General features: G+C 46.3%; 1 protein-coding gene and 1 long non-coding RNA gene across 2 annotated transcripts in view; one reads left to right on the top strand and one right to left on the bottom strand.

The window, feature by feature from the left end:
• LOC141087513 (rho GTPase-activating protein 6-like) overlaps positions 1-19,665 on the bottom strand; it is a 186,113-nt gene that overhangs the window by 16,596 nt on the left and 149,852 nt on the right. Inside the window, exon 9 of the mRNA XM_073573060.1 lies at positions 10,870-11,034. Coding sequence (XP_073429161.1) covers positions 10,870-11,034 — 165 coding nt within the window. The remainder of the gene's footprint in view (positions 1-10,869; positions 11,035-19,665) is intronic.
• Positions 16,682-19,665, top strand: part of LOC141087514 (uncharacterized) — a 66,239-nt gene continuing 63,255 nt past the window's right edge. Inside the window, exon 1 of the long non-coding RNA XR_012231682.1 lies at positions 16,682-16,755. This is a non-coding gene — a long non-coding RNA (uncharacterized lncRNA). The remainder of the gene's footprint in view (positions 16,756-19,665) is intronic.

Below are 19,665 nucleotides of genomic sequence, written 5' to 3'. Positions count from 1 at the left end.
GGGCGGTCCTCTCCCAGCGAGTTCCCCCTGGACGACTGGTTCCCTGCGGGTTCTTTTCCAAGTCCTTTTCGCCAGCAGAGTGCAACTACTCCATCGGAGATCGGGAGTTGCTGGCCATCAAGATGGCTCTGGAAGAGTGGCGGTACCTGCTCGAGGGGGCTGTGCACCCCTTTACCATCTTCATGGACCACAAGAATTTGGCCTATCTGCAGTCCGCCCAAAGGCTCAATTCCAGACAAGCCAGATGGGCCTTGTATTTTTCTCGATTCGACTTCCAGCTTCACTTCCGGCCCGGTAATAAGAACACCAAAGCAGATGCACTTTCCAGATCTCTACAGTCGCCAGAAGAGGACGAGAACCCCTCGTATATTATCGAGCCTGCCAAAGTGATCACCGTGGCCCCGGTGAACTTTTCTACTCCTCCACCAGGCAAGACCTTCGTGCCTCAGAATAAACGTCTGGAGGTGTTGCGCTGGGGGCACTCCTCCAAGGTTGCGGGGCATGTGGGGTCCAAGAAGACTCTATCGCTTCTCTCACGTTATTACTGGTGGGGCACCCTTCGCCAAGACGTGGCAGATTTTGTTGCCTCTTGCTCAACCTGTGCGCAGAACAAGGTTCCAAGAACTTTGCCCTCCGGTCTTCTCCATCCGGTGCCGGAGGCCCCTTGGCAGCAAATTGCCATGGACTTTATAACCGACTTGCCCTGCTCAGCTGGTTGCACCACCATCTTAGTCGTAGCTGACCGCTTCTCTAAGATGGCTCATTTTATCCCCCTGGCCGGGCTGCCCTCCGCTCCGAAGTTGGCCGAGATCTTCATCCATCAGATCTTCAGGTTGCATGGTCTTCCACTACGGATTGTGTCTGATCGAGGGGTCCAATTTACTTCTCGCTTCTGGAGGGCTCTATGTCAGCTTATGGGTACGTCCCTCGACTTCTCCTCCGCCTATCACCCGCAGACCAATGGGCAGGTGGAATGGGTTAATCAGGACCTAACAACTTACCTGCGCCACTTCTCCAATGCCCACCAGGATAATTGGGTCTCTCTTCTACCCTGGGCTGAATTCGCCCATAATAACCACCCCAGCGAGTCGACCACCAAAACTCCGTTCTTTGTGGTTTCTGGTCGCAATCCTGGTGTTCCACTACCCTTTGTCGCCTCTTCAGGAGTTCCCGCAGCTGATGCCCTCACCACAGAATTTTCGAATATTTGGAAGGAGACCAGAGAGGCTCTTGTGAAGACCAGTGCCCGAATCAAAAGACATGCAGACAAGAGACGGAGGGACCTTCCCCCGTACCACCCTGGTGATAAGGTCTGGCTCTCAACCAAGCACATCCGCTTGAAAGTTCCTTCCTATAAGCTGTGTCCTCATTACATCGGTCCCTTCGAGGTACTAAAACGCATCAATGAAGTGTCTTACAGACTGAGGTTGCCGGCTTCACTCCGGGTCCCTAACGCCTTTCACGTCTCGCTCTTGAAACCTGTAGTTCTGAATCGGTTCCAACCGGTCTTCGTTGCCCCTCCTTTACCTCGGATGACATCTTTGAAGTAAAGGATATTTTAGCCATGAAGAGAGTCAGGGGGAGGACTTTCTTTCTCATTGAGTGGAAGGGATTTGGTCCTGAGGAAAGGTCTTGGGAGCCTCAAAAGAATATCAACGCTCCTCTAATACTAAAAAAGTTTCTGGCCAATCTCAGAAAGGGGGGATGTAAAGAGGGGGGTACTGTCATGTCGGCGGTCACGGCTGCACCCGCTCCCGCCCCTCCTCCAGCGGCAACCGCCGCCACCTCCTCCTACCGGCTCCCGCGCTCTGCCTCCCCTCCTGTGACGGCACCGCGCTCCTTCCTTAGGGCGCGCGCGCGCACCAGCGTCCCCTCTTCTGCCTACGGGGGGTGGCGCCGGGGGCGGCACGTACCGCCCGCTTCCGGACCCTAGGGTATTTCTGGCACGCTCTCTATTGAGAGGACGCCTGAGAGTTGCTGTGTGCTCGCCACGCTGCGCTTTGACCCCTTTCCGGTTTCTATAGTGCCGCCTGTGTCCTTTCTGTCTTCCCCTTGGCTACCAGCCCCGGCTCTGCTTCCTTGTTCCCAGTGTTCTCTCACCCTGCATGACCGCCCTGTTCTCCCTCCTGGTACCTCCTTGTGTGCATCCTCCCGGTCCTCTCCCCTCTAGTACCTGCTCCCTGTCGGTCTACCCATCCTGTAATCCTGTTAAGGTCCTCTACCTCTCAGTCCAGTACTCCTGCCTACGGGCGCCTCTTGTCCTTGAGTCGCCCCTCCTGGTACCGGCTGTCGCGGTTCTGTCCTCGGTAGTCTTGCCCCAAATGATCCCTGTATAGGGGTCGGTCTTCACCTGGAGCGCTCGACCCCCGGGGCTCCAGATCCGCGACCCAGAGGGTCCACTCTTGGACGTCCGTTTTCGAAAAACGTCACAGTCCCACAACATTAGCTGTGCCCTTAACAATGCAGTTACTGGGAAAGTCCACCTAACCACAGACACGTGAACAAGTGCTTGTGGGCAGGGATGCTACAGCTCGCTGACGGCACACTGGGTTAACATAGTAGAAGCCGGGACCCGGTCGGGCTTTGGAAAGGAACACGTCATCCTGACACCAAGGATTGTGGACCCTACGTCAATCAGGGTTGCCCCCACAGTCTACAGCTACTGCACCTCATCCTCCTCCCCCTCTTCAGCCTCCATCTCCGAAATGACCACATCAGTCACAAGATGGAAGCATTGCAGCACTGCCTCTGCCAAGCGGCAACAGACTGTGCTGAGCCTAATATACTTAGGTGACAAACCGTACAATGCTGAAGAGTCATGGACAGCTCTGAAAGAGCAGGCAGAACTGTGTATGACACCACAGAACCTACAGCTAGGCATGGCTATGTGTGACAATGGCTGGAACCTGGTGGCGGCTCTGAGGCAAGGCAAGCTCACACACGTACCTTGCCTGGCCCATGTGCTTAACCTCGTGGTTCACCGGTTTCTCAAAACCTACCTGGAGCTGCCGAATCTGCTTGTCAAAGTATGCCGCCTGTGTGCCCACTTTAGAAAGTCAGCAACAGCTTCCGCTGCCCTTGCCGCGCTTCAGCAGCATTTGCAGCTTACAGCTCTCCGACTGGTGTGTGATGTCCCAACGCGTTGGAACTATACACTGCAAATGTTGGAAATGATTTGTGAGCAGAAGAGGCCAGTTGTTGACTACTCACATCAACAAGGCCGTTGGTATTCAGTTCAGACTCTACACATAAGACCTCAGGAGTGGACATGAATGTCAGACATATGTACCCTCCTCCAAAACTTGAGGACTCCACCAAGATGGTGAGCGGCGATGACGCCATAATTAGCGTCACCATCCCACTTCTCTGTGTACTGATACGCTCTCTGCTCAAAATCAAAGAGGATGCATTGCAGGCAGAGCACGATGAGAAGGAGCAAGGAACCATACAAGGTGATTACATACAACCCAGCCTCATCTCATCCCAACATGGATAGGGTGACAATTGGGAAGATGAGGAAGAAGAAGAACAGGAGCTAGTTTCATGCGCTATAGATGGTACCACAAGCACAACTGTCATACCGTCTGTTCAGTATGGATGGCCTGAGGACAGGGAGGAGTAGGAGAGCATGGTCAGTTGTCCTCTTGGTGAGGACACGGAAGTCTTGCCTGTTAGCAGTCTGGCATGCATGGCTGAGTTTATGTTGCACTGCTTTTCCCATGACCCTCGCAATCTCAAGGAGAACTTTCTATCTCTTATTCCAGAGGCAGACAGGTCTACTAAAATGGAGCAGTTCCAGAGGACCCCTGTTACGGAATTTAAAAAAAAAAAATCCCATCTGAAAATGCTGACGGCAGAGGTCACAGTTTGTTGGAAAACCAAGGAGTACAGGTGAGAGACACAACTCCAATCCAGAAGAGGCAGGGGAGCACTGGCAAAGTTCTGGGAGAGTTTTCTCAGACCCTCCCATCGCACTAGCCATGAAGCGCGGGGTACTCTCACAAGGAGTGCAAAGTTTTGGAGGATGCTGAGGGACCTTGCTGACCGTACCAGTGTCCTCTATAATTCCTTTGTGCCTTATAATTATTGGATATCCAAGCTGGACACGTGGCATGAACTGGCTCTTTACAGCTTGGAGGTCCTGCCCTGCCCTGCCGCTAGCGTTTTGTCAGAGTGTGTTTTTAGTGCCGCTGGTGAAATTATAACTGATAAGCGCATTCGCCTGACAACTGAAAATGCTGACAGGCTGTCTCTTATAAAAATGAACAAGGGCTGGATTGGGCCAGACTTCTTAACACCACCGAATGATAGCAGCATAACTCACTCAATTCCAGTGTCTTTTTTTGGGAGGTCTATTCTCATGCACCTCTTCACACCCACACGATTTTGGCTATTTGCGGTTATCCTCCTCCTCCTCATCCTCCACAGCCAGATCACCAGGGTGACTGTGGTCCGTGATGCAACAACAAATCATTTTTTTAAAGGGTGTTTGTGATACCCGTACAAAAAAAATGGTTATACAGTATGTTCATGTGTACTCCCCAGGGATAAATGCTTGTCAGCCCATACACTTAGTGCATGGACATTACAAATATAGGAGACTCTTTTCTAATGGTAACATTTTTTTTATGAGGCCCTCCTCCACGTCTCTTTCAGGGGGCACTGGAGTGCCTCCAAATGTTTACCAGCCCTTGCATTCACTGCATAGGCAACCAGTATGGGAGACCCACTTCCTAATAATGGGAACCTTGTTTTCAGGAGGCCCTGCTGTACGTCTCTTCAAAGGGGTATTGGTGCGTCTAAATTTTGGGCAGCCCTGCCACTCACTGCATAGGCAAACACTATTGGAAGACCCACTTCCTAATGATGGGAACATTTTTTCATGAGGCCCTCCTGTATGTCTCGTCAAAGGGGTATTGTGGTGCATCCTAATTTTTGGAAGCCCTGTCACTCACTGCATAGACAACAGTATAGGAGACTTACTGTTTAATAATGGGAACAACAAAGCATAGCCGGCTGATGGTTCTCTAAGAATAATAAAGGCCGCCTGATGGCCATTTAAAAATAGGCTTTGTGACTTTCAGAGACCCTCCTTCATAAATGAAACAGGATGTGTCTGATGATGTGTCACACACCACATGGCCAGATAAGGTTGTAAAATGTTAAAACAACATTTAACAGTGCATGTATTTGTCTTGGTTGAAAGCAATGATAAACTTGAAAAATGCATCAAAAACGCTACGTGTGAACATAGCCCAAGGTTCGGAGGAGCATTTTTGTTTATGGTTATATATTTTGCTTTATATACAAGTCATTACCCTGGAAAGGATATTCCTTAACATATTTCCAAGGAAAATCCATTTTGGTTTCCTTTTTGTATGTTTTATTGTGAGTCTGTAAAAGTGGCGTAAGACTCTGACAACATTGTTCACAGCAGTGACCTGGGAGTGAGAAATGCTTCCAGGGCTCTTCCCCATGATTTTCCCATGTCATTTGAGCACTGTTCCCATCGATTTCTGCAATTTCTAGTCCCTCTAAAGACCGCCAGGGGGGCCGCCGTAAAAATGCTCGAGCTTCTCATAGACTTACATTGGGCTCGTTGCTCGGGTCAAGCACTCGAGTATTCCAGTATGCTTGACCCGAGCAACGAACACCTGAGCATTTTAGTGCTCGCCCATCACTAATTTCTAACATATATACAGTCAGGGCCGAAAGTGTTGGCACCTTTGAAATTGTTTCAGAAAACAAAGTGTTTCTCCCAGAAAATTATTGCAGTTACACATGTTTTGTTATACACATGTTTATTTCCTTTGTGTGTATTGGAACAACACAAAAACAAAAACAGAAAAAGAAGGCAAATTGGACATAATTTCACACAAAACCCGCATAATGGGCAGGACAAAATTTTGGAATAAATAACTGCAATCAATCACTTCCTATTTCCATCAACAAGCTTCTTATACCTCTCAAGTTTTGGACCACTCTTCTTTTGCAAACTGCTCCAGACCTCTCATATTTGAATGCGCCTTTTGCCAACAGCAATTTTAAGATCTCTTCACAGGTGTTCAGTGAGATATAGATCTGGACTCATTGCTGCCACTTCAGAACTTTCCAGAGCTGTGTTCTATCCATTTCTGGGGGGCTTCTTGAAGTATGTTTGGGGTCATTGTCCTGCTTTCTAACACTGCGTACTACATTGCGATCCAAAATCCTTTGCAGATTTCATAATGCCTTGCTCCAAAATATTTGACTGTAGGTATTGTGTTCTTTTCTATGTAAGGCCTCATTCTGTTTTCGGCAACAGTAACCAGTAACCGGTTACCAGCTCCTGCTCGCTGGTCTCCCGCCTGTCACACGCAGTGATACGTGCTGGCCAGCGGGAGACCAGCGATCAAAAAAATGTCCTGGCCATTGCAAGACGATTAAGCCCCCGTCACACATAGCGATCTCACTAGCGAGATCGCTGCTGAGTCACAAGTTTTGTGACGCAACAGTGATCTCACCAGCGAGATCGCTGTATGTGCACTTACCAGCGACCGGCCCCCCTGCCGGTTATCGCTCATCGTCCTGGGATGGCCAGGACATTTTTTTGATCGCTGGTCTCCCATCGCTGTGTGTGACAGGCGGGAGACCAGCGATCATCGAGCAGGAGCTGGTAACTAAGGTAAACAGAGGGTTTCTAAGCGGCGCGCAGTGCTTAGAAACCCGATATGTGCCTTAGTTACCAGCGCGCTGGTGCAGGGAGCTGGTAACCAAGGTACACATCGGGTTTCTAAGTGCCGCGCGCCGCTTTGAAACCCGATGTGTACCTTGGTTACCAGTTCCCTGCACCAGCGCGCTGGTAACTAAGGTACGCAGTGGGAACTAGGCGACATGCGTCGCTTGTTACCTGCGTGTCGCTAGTGCTGATCGCTGGTCAAGCTGCCTGTTTGGCAGCTCACCAGCGATCATGTAGCGACACCAGCGATCCTGACAAGGGATCACAGTTGCGTCGCTATGTGTGACGGGGCCCTTACTTAGGTTCATTTTTGCAATTTGCAGTCTAGCTTTTTATGTCTGTGTCAGCAGTGGGGTCCTCCTGGGTCTCCTGCCATAGCATTTCATTCAAATGTCAACGGATAGTTTGCGCTGACATTGACTGCAGAACAGCTTGAATTTCTTTGGAACTTGATTGGGGCTCCTCCAACATCTGGACTATCCTCTGTTGCACCTTTCATCTATTTTTCTCTGCCGTCCATGTCCAGGGAGATTGTAAACTTCTTGATTGTGTTGTGCACCATGGACAAAGAAACATCAAGATCTCTGGAGATGATGGACTTGTAGCCTTGAGATTGTGGCTATTGCTCAACAGTTTTGGTTCTCAAGTCCTCAGACAGTTCTCTTCTCTTTCTGATCTCCATGCTTAGTGTGGCACACACAGACACACAATGCAAAGACTGATTCAACTACTGCCCTTTTTATCTGGTTTCAGGTGTGATTTTCATATTGGCCACACCTGTTACTTGCCACGGTTCTGTGTGAATGAGCATCATAATTCAAACAAAGTTGTTTACCCACAATTTTATAAAGGTACCAACAATTTTGTCTGGCCCTATTTTGGGATTTTGTGTGAAGTGATGTCCAATTTGCCTTTTTTGTGTTGATCCAATACATATAAAGGAAATAAAAATGTGTATAATAAAACATGTGTAATTGCAACAATTTTCTGGGAGAAATACTTCACTTTCTTTAACAATTTCAAGGGTGCCAATTAGGGATGAGCGAGTAGTGAAATACTCGGACTCGCTGTACTTGGTTACGAGTAGCTCCTAATACTCGGGTACTCGTAACGAGTAGCGAGTCCAATGTATGTCTATGGGAAATGCGGGTAACGGGCAGAGACTGTGTGTGGGCGGAGAATGTGTGCTGGGGTCTGTGGGGCTGTGTGTTAGGGTTGGTGGATCGCACCAAATATAAATTATGAAAAGGTGCGATCACAACCCGGGGTCCACCGTGCAGAGATGGAATACTGCTGCTATACAACAACGGACAGCGTGTAACAAGTTGCTCGCTGAACACCGGCAGGTAACTACTGACCTGGTGTAATAGGAAGCGGGCTCTGTTACTGCACAGAGTCTGCAGAACTGATGCCGGAGCCTGTTAAACCTCACAGGCTACAGCTAGAGGAGCGCTAGCATGTGGTCACAGGACACTGCTGCCGAAACACGAGAACAGTGCCCCTCTAGACCCGCTAGCGTCCGGAACCGCTACTGCGGGGCCAGGGAAAGTTCCCCCTGGAATGCTGTGCCCTGTTAACCTTCACAGGGCGCAGCAAACATTAATCTACCGCTCTGAGCATGCACTGCGTCTGCGCTTGCGGTCGCCACTAACCAGCCTGAGCTCAGCGCTGGAAAGCACACAATCAGTGCATGGCACCGTACAGACGGATGCTGCGACACATGCGGTAGTGATGCCTGTGCTGACTGGTGTCCACTGGCGCTAATGGATAAGAGAGCTGACTGCACTGCGGCGCTAAGCAGTACTAGTACTGAGTGCTGACTCTAACCTCCAAACCCTACCAACATGCGTATCAAAGGGAAGGGGTTTCATAATAAGTCATTCACCTGTCTCATACATCCGACATTACACACCACTATAAACATGAGAATTAATCTCTATCATAGTGCATGGTGGGGCGGCCATGTGAGGCTTTTATAGCCACGACCTTCCCGGACCTTCCTGATGGTCCAATCAGAGCAGGAGTAGGACCTGAGCATGTGACCTCCAAGCTTCAATGAGAGATCGTCCCACGGGCATGCTCAGTGGACCGAAAGGAGGACTTAGTCCTTAGAGCTGTACGCTGCTGACCAGCATGCGTTGCTACAGCGGGGACCAGGGGTGGCAGCAGCAACCAAACCCACAATGCTAGTCTGAGCAGAGCGCCATGATCGACGAGTCTGCTGAGCAGCCTCCTCTGCAGCCGGAGAGGAATGGGAGACCTCAGAAGGCAAGGCTCGGGACTCCTGCTGTGCAGTGACAGGAACCCGATGCCTAACTTTGTGTGTGTGCAGGCTCTGCCGGGCTGATCGGGGGTCTGTGTGGCACAGACCTCCCGATTAGCCAGGCAGAGCCTGCACAGACCCCCGATCAGCCCGGCAGAGCCCGCACAGACCCCCGCACACACATATGACGCTGTGCGGCCAGCCAATCACAGTAATGCCAACACAAAGTAGGTGGTGGCTTTACTGTGATTGGCTGACACATGCCGGACGGGAGATCCAAATATTGCAAGGCGAGTAGTGAAATTTACTCGCTAGGATTTGCGTACCACGAGTACCGCATTACTCGCCGAGTACCAAATCCTATCGAGTATACTCACTCATCCCTAGTGCCAATACTTTCGGTCATGACTGTATCGCTGTATATTTCTCCAGCCAAGCTGCAATGGCAGGATCTGTGCAAGCACCAATCTTGAGTAATTAAGCCTCTAGATGTCACGATCAATAGCGATCGCAGCATTTAGTTTGTTGATGCGGGAGGGTTGTTGCCTCTGTGCCTCTAATACCTCCTTCCCGTCACACAATTATGGGTGCCAAAGGTTCCTAGGGCAAAGTAGGCCTAACAACAACCTGCATTTCAATTCCCTAAATTTATTTGGGTGGTTTTACTGTGTTTTGGCACCTCATGAGAACTGCAAATTAAAATAGAAAGAATAAAAAGGAATCCCCCAAAACCACCTTCATAACTAAGGCCGGTATTTTAGCTATTCCATATGTCAGCCTTGGGATGAGCAAAACATTTGCCAACCCTGGTCTAGAGGCCAGGTGAGTATTTAAGGTCACTGGATGACCTGCCGGCTTCTCCGCTTCCTCTTTTGAATAGCTGACCTTGTGGCCTCATGGGCGTGGACATGTCGCACCGCAACAATGACAACGTGCCATACTGGCTATTCCAGAGAAGAGTCGCAGATGCCGACAGGTAGGAAGTAGTTCTCAGGGTCCTTGTTCAGGAGCCATGGATTACTGACCAGGATCCTGCAAATCAATGTTCTCATCTTTAGATAAATTCTAACATTTTCAGACTCAGTGTAATAAATATTCATTTGTATTTCCCCAATGTCTATTGGGCTGTTTCAGAAAAATAAATGGATCAAATTTGAATATATATCCACCCCATAAAATGAAATGCCTCCATTTTATGTATAGATTGTCTTATTTCCTTTGAAGCACCTAAAAAGATTAAGAAACATCTTAAATACTCTAATAAATACTTTAAAAGGGTGCACTTTTTGAAAATGGGGTGATTAACTGAATTAGTCCCTGAAATTGTGAAAAATTGTTGCTAACCTCGGATGTACAAAAAAAGGTCTCAGAATTAGTTGAATAAGTAAAAGCGTTCTAAACTTATTTCCAAGAAGGGGACACATCCCAGATTTTAAAAGAATGGGGCTGTGTCTTTAAGGGGTTAACTGAACTACTACCCTAAACTAATAAAAAAAAATTAATATTAGGCCCTGAGTACATTGCAACTTTTTGGAGCACAACCTGATTGATTTTAACTATTAAGAGTCAGCTGCAGTCCTGACAATTGCAGTCACAGGTAAATAGTTAGAATTAATCTGTAGCGCTACAAAAAGTCGTAGTGTAGCCCAGGCCTTAAAAAGGGTTGTTCCCATTCCAACCTAATTCGGCCCTTACTTGATATATATTTTTTTTAAATAAAAAAAACAAAATGCGTTGTACTGAGTGTAATGCCCCGATCAGAGCTGCTTAGATCACCGATTTACCGCGGCACTGTCAAGGTGACGTCAGCGCCAATGCCACGTACTTGGAGCTGTGGCGGAGGTCACCGGTGCACCTGAGGAAGAAGAGTAAAGAGATAGATACCTACCGTGTATAATTCTTGATAATGCCGTATCAGCGTCTCCGTCACTTTGATCTGAGCCGCGCTGTCCTGGAAACTTTGCCTCTCACACTCCAAACCTTTCTCATTCTGGAGTAGGTTTGGGCCAAATATTGTTGCAAGGTTAGCAACAGACATTTTATTTCCGGGGATCTGTGAAATCAATACACAGTGGAGTAAAGCAATTGAGAAATAGGGTGCACTACATAAATGGCATAAGTGCGGGTGAGGGAGAAAAGGTCAATGCATGAACATAGCACACTCCTGGATGAGAAAAAATATCAAAATATTTTATTGAGGATAGACAAAAAAACACCCAAGATGATTAAAAACATTTAAAAACAATATGAAACAACACAATCACATCCCTGGAGTCCATATATGAGTCTGTATAAACCGTGGCACAGATGAACAAACTCATGAACATGCCATAGGGGTCTATATAAGTGGGACCTTTCCTGCTAGGGCGACTCAGACAAAAGAAACAACCAATACAAGGTATGCAGTATACACAATATCAAACAATATCACTAACCGTAGATGGGCGTCCCCAAGAACGGTGATAAAGTGCATGGAAAATGTTGGGCCCAACATGGAAAATCATAAGCAGGTGGAAGCAGTGGGGGAAAAAGGACTGCTGGAATGTAAAGTATACAATATATATGCATGTAATGTGTGAGCCAAGAAGAGATAAATATGATGATAAACAGCCCAAGGTATAACAGCCTATTAGTGGGGCTAAAAAAATAAAAAATAACACACAGAATAATGATATACATAACTATTACCAAAGGAAAAAAAAAACATTTTTTCAACCTACTACATAAATAAAAACACATGATAGAAAAAAAAAACCTGTTGCATCAGCAGAAGATGAAGCATTGCCACAAACAATAATAGAAGGTGAATGTCCACCCCTGAATGCCATTGTTTCATGACTTCATGATAATATGCAGGCTGCCACTAGAGGGAGCTAACTCTAGTGGGTTCCCTCTAGCAGTGGCCATGATTAGATCTTACCCACAGTATGTGTATGCAAGCAATTTGGAGCTCTAGATCAGAAACAAATGGAAATCTGATGGCTAAAATATTACTAATTATTCCCTGCATTAGAGGTTGTTCACTTTTGGGAGCATTTTTTATTTTACTCAAATGCATGTAATTGGGGAAAAAGTAATTTTTGCAATTGGGATTCATTATAATAATAAATAATAATCTATTTTTATATAGCACTAACATATTCTGCAGCGCTTTACACGGTTTGCCTTCTATAGCCTCTGTCTTGTTGGCTGCATAATGTGTTAACCAAGACTTCATCTGTAAGCTTACTATGACTGTTTAATGGGGAATTTGTAACTCTTTTATCTGTCATTTTCTGAGCTCTTCTCAGCTCATTTTTCACCACAGACCACACCACAGACCACATGAAAACTGAATGTGCAGGAAACAAAGAGCCTGTAAAAGCCAACTCAAGCTCAATTTTTAATCAATCCTAATTGCAAAAATTATTTTAAGCCCAAAATACATAAATTTAAGTAAAAAATAAAAATTGTCCATGAAGGTGCCTGTCACTTGTTAAAAAAAATTGAGTGAAACACTTCAATGTGAAAATAAAATCCCTGAGCTCCCCTGATTCTGCGACTCTTTTCTATTTTGTGCTGTGTCGCTCCATTGCAGAGATATTCACATTTGTTTCTTCTGGAGCACAGTATGTGAAATCTCTGCTTGTAGTGCAACTATGCATTTCTTCACAGTCTTCTTTGGTGTCCTGCACTTTTATCCAATCCAGATGCTGATCTAGCAGTCTCAGAGGCTACCAAGTTGTGATTGTAATCATCTGGAAGGGATGGGTGAGGTCACCGCTCATCAGACCGGCATTCGTGCTGTTCTCATGAGAACTGGCCACTGCAAACTGAGAACTGAGGTAACCATACTGACATCATCTCAATTCACGGCGCCGGGTCTCGCAGAGTACAACATCAGACCCAGCAGTGGCTGCTGTGCCAGTCTATGGAGCTGCATTCTCTGAACGGGGCTCCATTGACTTGATGAAGAAGATGAGGATCATCGTGTGACCTCCATTTGGATTACGGAAGACCCTATGGATTAAAAAACAAAAAAACAAAAATACAAGCTAAGTCCAGAAAACCGGAGAGGTTGGTAGCTATCGGATTGCAGACACCTGATCCTATCCACAACAACAAACAGTAGCCGTGGGGTGTTCCTACGATGCCCTAGACCCCTCGATCACAGCCGGAGAACTAAATAGGCCTAAAGAAAGAAAGGGGAAATCTAAGCTGCCCCAGAGCAGACCCCAAAGCAATAGGCAGCCCCCAACATATAATGACAGTGAAGCAAGATGAAAACACTAACACAGATAGAAAGATAGGTTGAGCAAACGATGGGGCCCAAGCTAACTAAAAAGGACAGGATAGAAAAGCTGCTGTCTGCAATCCGTAAAAAACCCTACCAAAAAATGTCCCAACCGTCTGATAGGAAAAACAGGCCTTGAAGTCGCTAGGACTTCAAAATGACTATATCAGCACTCAGGTATATTCTGAAGACAGAGCAAAGAGAAAAACTGATCAGAGACAAAAATTGAACTCAGCACACCCCCGACCGGGGATGGCTGAACTCCAAAAAACAAGGTAAACAAAACAAAACTAATAAGTTCAATAGCAGAGCAAAAACTTATCTTTGGGAAGCAGGAATCAGACTGGTATCCAAGAATCCAGCAGAGAAATCACCAGCGACTCAGAAGGGCGTCGGCTGCCTTATATCCAGTCAGAAGTTCCTGTTACCCAGTCATCATCTACCAGATCAGGTGTTTGGTAATCAGCCTCACTACCTTCCTTCACCAGAAGAGGGAGTTCATCAGACATCGACGGTGAAGGGGAAAATGAACTCACAACACTAACCCCTGGTTATGATGTCAGCGGACATTACACAGCTGACGTCAACCACAAAATCATTACCCTGATTGCCCTCATGCAGTGGCAAAGAGCCAAGGCTAAGCGCCAAAACTGGCGCATCTAATGGATGCGCCATTTCTTGGGCACCTGAGGGTTGGTCTTATTAGGCTGAGAATGGGCCAATATCCATGGCCGTTCCCAGCCTATTAATATCAGCCCTCAGCTGTCTGCTTTGCCTTAGCTGGTTATTGAAAATAGGGGGAACCCCACATCATTTTTTTTAGGGTCCTCACATTTTTAATAACCAGTAAAGGCAAAGCAGAGAGCTGTGAGCTAATATTCATAAGCTGGGAAGGTACATGGATATTGGCCCTTTCCCAGCCTAATAAGACCAGCTGACAGCTGTTTGCTTTCCCTTGGCTGATTATAAAAATAGGGGGGACCCGACATTGTTTTTTTCATTTATGTATTAACAAGTACAGTAAAATGTACACTCAAGGTACTGCTCCACTCCTACACTTGGACCTTTGCCGCCTGGTTCAAGATTATTGTATTTTTTTTTATACTATGTTATTTGAAGTCATTTTCCTGTCCACATTTGTTTGCAAGGCAATTGTCCTGATCTTACCCCCATTTTGCTTCCTTTTGCAGCCCCTAGCCCTTACTATGACCATTTTGCAGCCATTTGACAGCACCAAAATTTGCATCTCCATTGACTTATATAGTTGTCAAACTTTTTTTTTTCATGTTCCACTCAATAGCCTTTGAATGTCGGATTCAAGGATCATCATGGGAATGCCATGGACTATGTGGGACCTGCATGGGAACTTTTTGTTTTCTAATAAATTGGAGATTAGGGTCTTTTCTGTATTTCTCTCCTTTTAGGTTTTTCTGGTTTCCATTTGTTGACTATAGCAGATTCAATGGACTACGGTGGACCTGCTTGGCTTTTTTTAAAAAAAACAGGGAAAGTGTTGGGGAGTTGTTAGGCGTCGGGTTCCTGCAGCAGTTCAACAGGAATCCAGAGCCTCACATTCTGCGGTCTCCCATTGTTTTTTGACCGCAGAGGAGATTACTCAGCAATCCCGGCTTCCCAAACACTCTGCCCAGACCTGCTCTTTGGGGCTGGCTGTTGCTGCCACCTTTGGGTTAGCAATGGCAATGCAGGCTGCTCAGCAGCAAATCGCTCCAGAGGCTAAGTCCTTCTGTTGCTCCACTGAGCATGCTCACGAGACGATCTTCCATTGGAGATCGGGAGCCACATGTCCAGGTCCTTCTCCAGATCTGATTGGTCCATCTCAAGGATCTGGAAGCTTCCGGAAGGTCCCGGCTATAAACAGTTCGCATGGCCGCTTGGCCATGCACTAGTATAGTCTCTAGTTGCTACTGTGTGAATGGTGATGGATGCATGAACCTGTGAATGACTCATTAAGATCCCCTCCCTCTGATATTACGAGTGTGTATAGGCACTTGGCTATGGAGTCAGCGCCAGCCAGTGGCAAGCTACAAGCCACTACAGCATCCTCCACAGTGCTAGCATCCGACAGTGCGCCTGCTTCCGGGCATTGTCGACTAGTGGCATTGTCTGTCGCCACGCTGCAGTCTGCAGCTCCTCTTGGTGTCCGCAGTTGCGACGCCGCAAGTCTAGACAGACGCAGACCCTCTGCCTAGGGCCCAGCTCCTGTGACCATATACCGTGCGTGCACTTCTCTGAGACCTGTGACGCTAACAGGCTCAGCCTTTTTGTGTTTTTCACTTAAGGCATCTCTGTGAGTAAACAGAGATCGCTCAGCGCATCTAGGTGACGTTCAACTCGCGTGCGTAATACTGCCATATTGTACGGCCGCCATTAGCTAGCAGCGTTAACATTTTCTGCACGGTGGACCCCGGGCGGCGAACGCACTTTACGTTATTTTATATTTAGTGCGTTCCGCCGTCCCTAACAGGAGTGTTACTTCAAATAAAATTATTTTCACTAGTGGCTAAGTAATGGGGGTGCTGGATAGACTCCTCTCCATTACTAACCTAAAGGCTTGAAGGCAGATGTGATTTTTGACATTTCACACCTGACATCGACCCCAAGCCTCATTAACTTGATTGCCACCACACCAGGTCAATAGGGAAGAGCAAAGGCAAAGCACCAGAATTGGTGTATCTAATGTGATTCTGGGGCGCCTTCAGGATGCTATTTTTAGGCTGAGAAGGGGCCAATAACCAGGGTCCTTCCCTGCCTGATAATATCAGCTCACAGCTGTCTGCTTTTACCTTGGCTGGTTATCAAAAATAGAGGGGTCTCCAAATCGTTTTTTTTTTTTCCCCCCATTTATTTATCTATTAGGGTATGCCAGGCTAAACACCCATTAGTACTATATGAAAGACAATAAAGGATGCAAATTTATTATATGTAGCGGCCTTGTGAAATTATATATCTACAGGATATCTATATATTCTATGTGGAGCCATTATACAGGGTGGGCCATTTATATGGATACACCTAAATAAAATGGGAGTGGTTGGTGACATAAACTTCCTGTTTGTGGAAGGGGGGAAACTTTTCAAGATGGGTGGTGACCATGGTGGACATTTTGAAGGCAGCCATTTTGGATCCAACTTTATTTTTTCCAATGGGAAGAGGGTCATTTGACACATCAAATTTATTGAGAATTTCACAAGAAAAACAATGGTGTGCTTGGTTTTAATGTAACTTTATTCTTTTATGAGTTATTTACAAGTTTATGACCACTTATAAAATATGTTCAAAGTGTTGCCCATTGTGTTGGATTGGCAATGCAACCCTCTTCTTCCATTTTTGACACACTGATAGCAACAGGTTTCCAGTACCCGTTGTTTCAGATGCTGCACATCTCTTATCTTCACAGCATAGACAATTGCCTTCCAGAGGAAGAACTTATCGAAACGTACGTTGGGGTAGGTGGCAGATCCATGCGGTTCCCCTACTCAGGTAATGAATTATATATAAGCACCTTAGTTTGATTGAATTTGCTAGCAATGTTTATATGTATGTAGGCACCTTAGTTTGGTTTATTAAACTGGTGATCCTATGGCTCATTATTTGCGGTATGCTGGTAATATTTAGAGGCAATGAGGCACTAAGCACTTTATTTTGAACCATGTAATTGGTGATCCTATGGCTTATTAATTGCGGTATGCTGATAATATTTACAGGCATTGTGGCACTAGGCACTTTAATTTGATCTATTTACCGTAATTGATAATTTTACAGCTTATTAATTGTTGCATACTGGTAATTTCTACAGGCACTGTGGCACTTTGCATTAGTGTTTCATTTATTTTATTGCACATCTATTGCAGCATTTTAGGAGTCATTCAGTACCTCATTACACTTGCCAAGGGAAATGCCTATATAAGAATTTTTTCTAAATCAGGACATTGCTCAGTCTTTGTGTATGCTTATATACAGTAGGAATCAAGCGTGATCTGTTTGGCTAGAGGCATCATTACAATTGGATTTATCATCACATTGTAACATTTTTTGTAAAATTAATAAAATATGTATTTTAAAACCATACATTCGTTTGTCTATCCATTCTAGTGGGTGGCTTCTTCATAAACTATTTTCAAGTCAGGTCCCTTTGTTAGCACCACGCCGGATCCCTGCTCTGACAGGCAGGGTCTCCGGTGTGTCCCTTCACTCACCCGCGCTGCGGTCGGTTCTTCCCTTCCCATGCTCTGCATGCTTCCAGCAGAGCTTCGAGCCGGGCCTCCAGCCATGTCCTTAGAGCAAGCGCGCGTATGCTCCCGTCCTTTTATAAGGCCAGCAAGTGCACTTGATATTCCCTCCAAGCCAATGGCTGTGGGGCATTATGTATATATTGCTTCCTGAGCAACCTTCCTGTTCTGCAGTCTACGTTGTGTAAGGTTGCGTACCAGTCGTTGCTGCAGTTTGGTGCACAGCCTGCCTGCCTGCTGCATTCTGGGGCAGATCCTCCCTGATGCACTCTGGTGCAGTTCTTCCCTGCTGCACTCCGGTGCAGATCCTGCCCACCACACTCTGATACAACTCTGCCTGCTGCACTCTGATAGGAAATCTGCCTACTTCACTCTGGTTTAAACTCTGCCTGCTGCACCTTCCAGTCTGTCCTTCTGGGACCATCTACTGAGCGTCTGTTGGTCTGTCCTGGAGTGGCACCTGGCGTCCATCGGGAGCCGTCTAACCTCACCATCAGAGGCTCTAGTGAACAGTCCAATGCTCTCTTAGTCAAGCCTCCAGGCTCTCCGCAGTCCGAGGCACTGTGGTTCCACTACCCATGTCTTTGACACCCTTACTGTATGACCTTAATAGCAGAAGATTTTTTTGTAGCCTATGGATCAGGCCTCTATAACACTAGATGCTACAACCTATTTTAAACTCAGGTCCCTTACTGTATGACACTAGGAACAGAACAATTTTTTTGTGGCCTATGGATCAGGCCTCTATAACACACTAGATGCTACAAACTATTTTAAAGTAAGGTCCCCTACTGTATGACGTTAAAGACAGAAGAAATTTTTGTGGCCTCTGGATCAGGCCTCTACAGCTTAATTTCAACCCAACCAAATGACAAAGTGTGATAAAACAGGTTGTCTAACTTTTTGCAACTGAAAAATTATATATTTTTTTAATGTGCGTTAGGTCTGCAGACAGGTTCATATGACCACCACAAAATGACAATGTGGGATACAGCAGGCTGTTTCACATTTAGCAATAGAAAAAATTATAACTTTTTTTAACCCCTTTCTGCCATATGACGTACTATCCCGTCCATGTGCTCTGTGACTTAATTCCCAGGGACGGGATAGTACATCATAGCCGATCAGCGGCGCCTACGTGGTGAGCGCCGCTGATCGCGGCCGGGTGTCAGCTGATTATCACAGCTGACACCCGGCACTATATGTCAGGGGCGGTCACGAACGGCCCCCGACACGTTAACCCCCTCCGTGCTTCCCTGAGACCACCACAGCAGTGCGATGTGCAGCGCTGCTGCGGGGGTCTCCTTCCCTGCAGGTCCCCGGATCCAAAATGGCGTCGGGGACCTTCGGGGGCCTGCAGGGAGGTGGCTTCCTCAGTGCCTGCATGAGGAAGCCTGCAGCACTGCCTGTGACAGATCGCCGATCTGTGTTGTGACAGATCAGCGATCTGTCACATGCCAGTTATGTCCCCCCTGGGACATTGTAATAAAGTTAAAAATAAGTTATGAAAAAAAAAAAATAAATCGCTAAATAAATTTAAAAAAAAAATATTCCCTAATAAATTCATTTTTTGGAAGTAAAAAAACAAAGAAAAAAACAATAAAAGTGCACATATTTGGTATCGCCACGTCCGTAACAACCCGCCCTATAACACTGTCCCACTAGTTAACCCCTTTACTGAACACCTTAAAAAATAAAAAACAAAGCAAAAAATAAAGCTTTATCATCATACCGCCGAACAAAAAGTGCAATAACGCGCGATCAAAAAGACGTATATAAATAACCATGGTACCGGTGAAAACGTCATCTTGTCCTGCAAAAAACGTGCCACCATACAGCATTATCAGCGAAAAACTAAAAAGTTATAGCTCGCAGAATAAAGCGATGCAAAAATAATTATTTTTTATATAAAATTGTTTTCATTGCATAAAAGCGCCAAAACATAAAAAACGACATAAATGAGGTATCGCTGTAACTGTACTGACCCGAAGAATAAAACCGCCTTATCAATTTTACCTCATGCGGAACGGTGTAAACGCACCCCCCAAAAGAAATTCATGAAACGCTGGTTTTTGTTCATTCTGCGTCCAAAAAATCGGAATAAAAAGCGATCAAAAAATGTTACGTGCTGAAAAATGGTACCACTAAAAACGTCAACTCG

Source organism: Dendrobates tinctorius, unplaced genomic scaffold (assembly GCF_039654945.1).
Source record: "Dendrobates tinctorius isolate UK_male_01 unplaced genomic scaffold, ASM3965494v1 ptg000034l, whole genome shotgun sequence".
Taxonomy (NCBI): Eukaryota; Metazoa; Chordata; class Amphibia; order Anura; family Dendrobatidae; genus Dendrobates; species Dendrobates tinctorius.
This window is presented reverse-complemented; position numbering and strand designations above follow the sequence as displayed.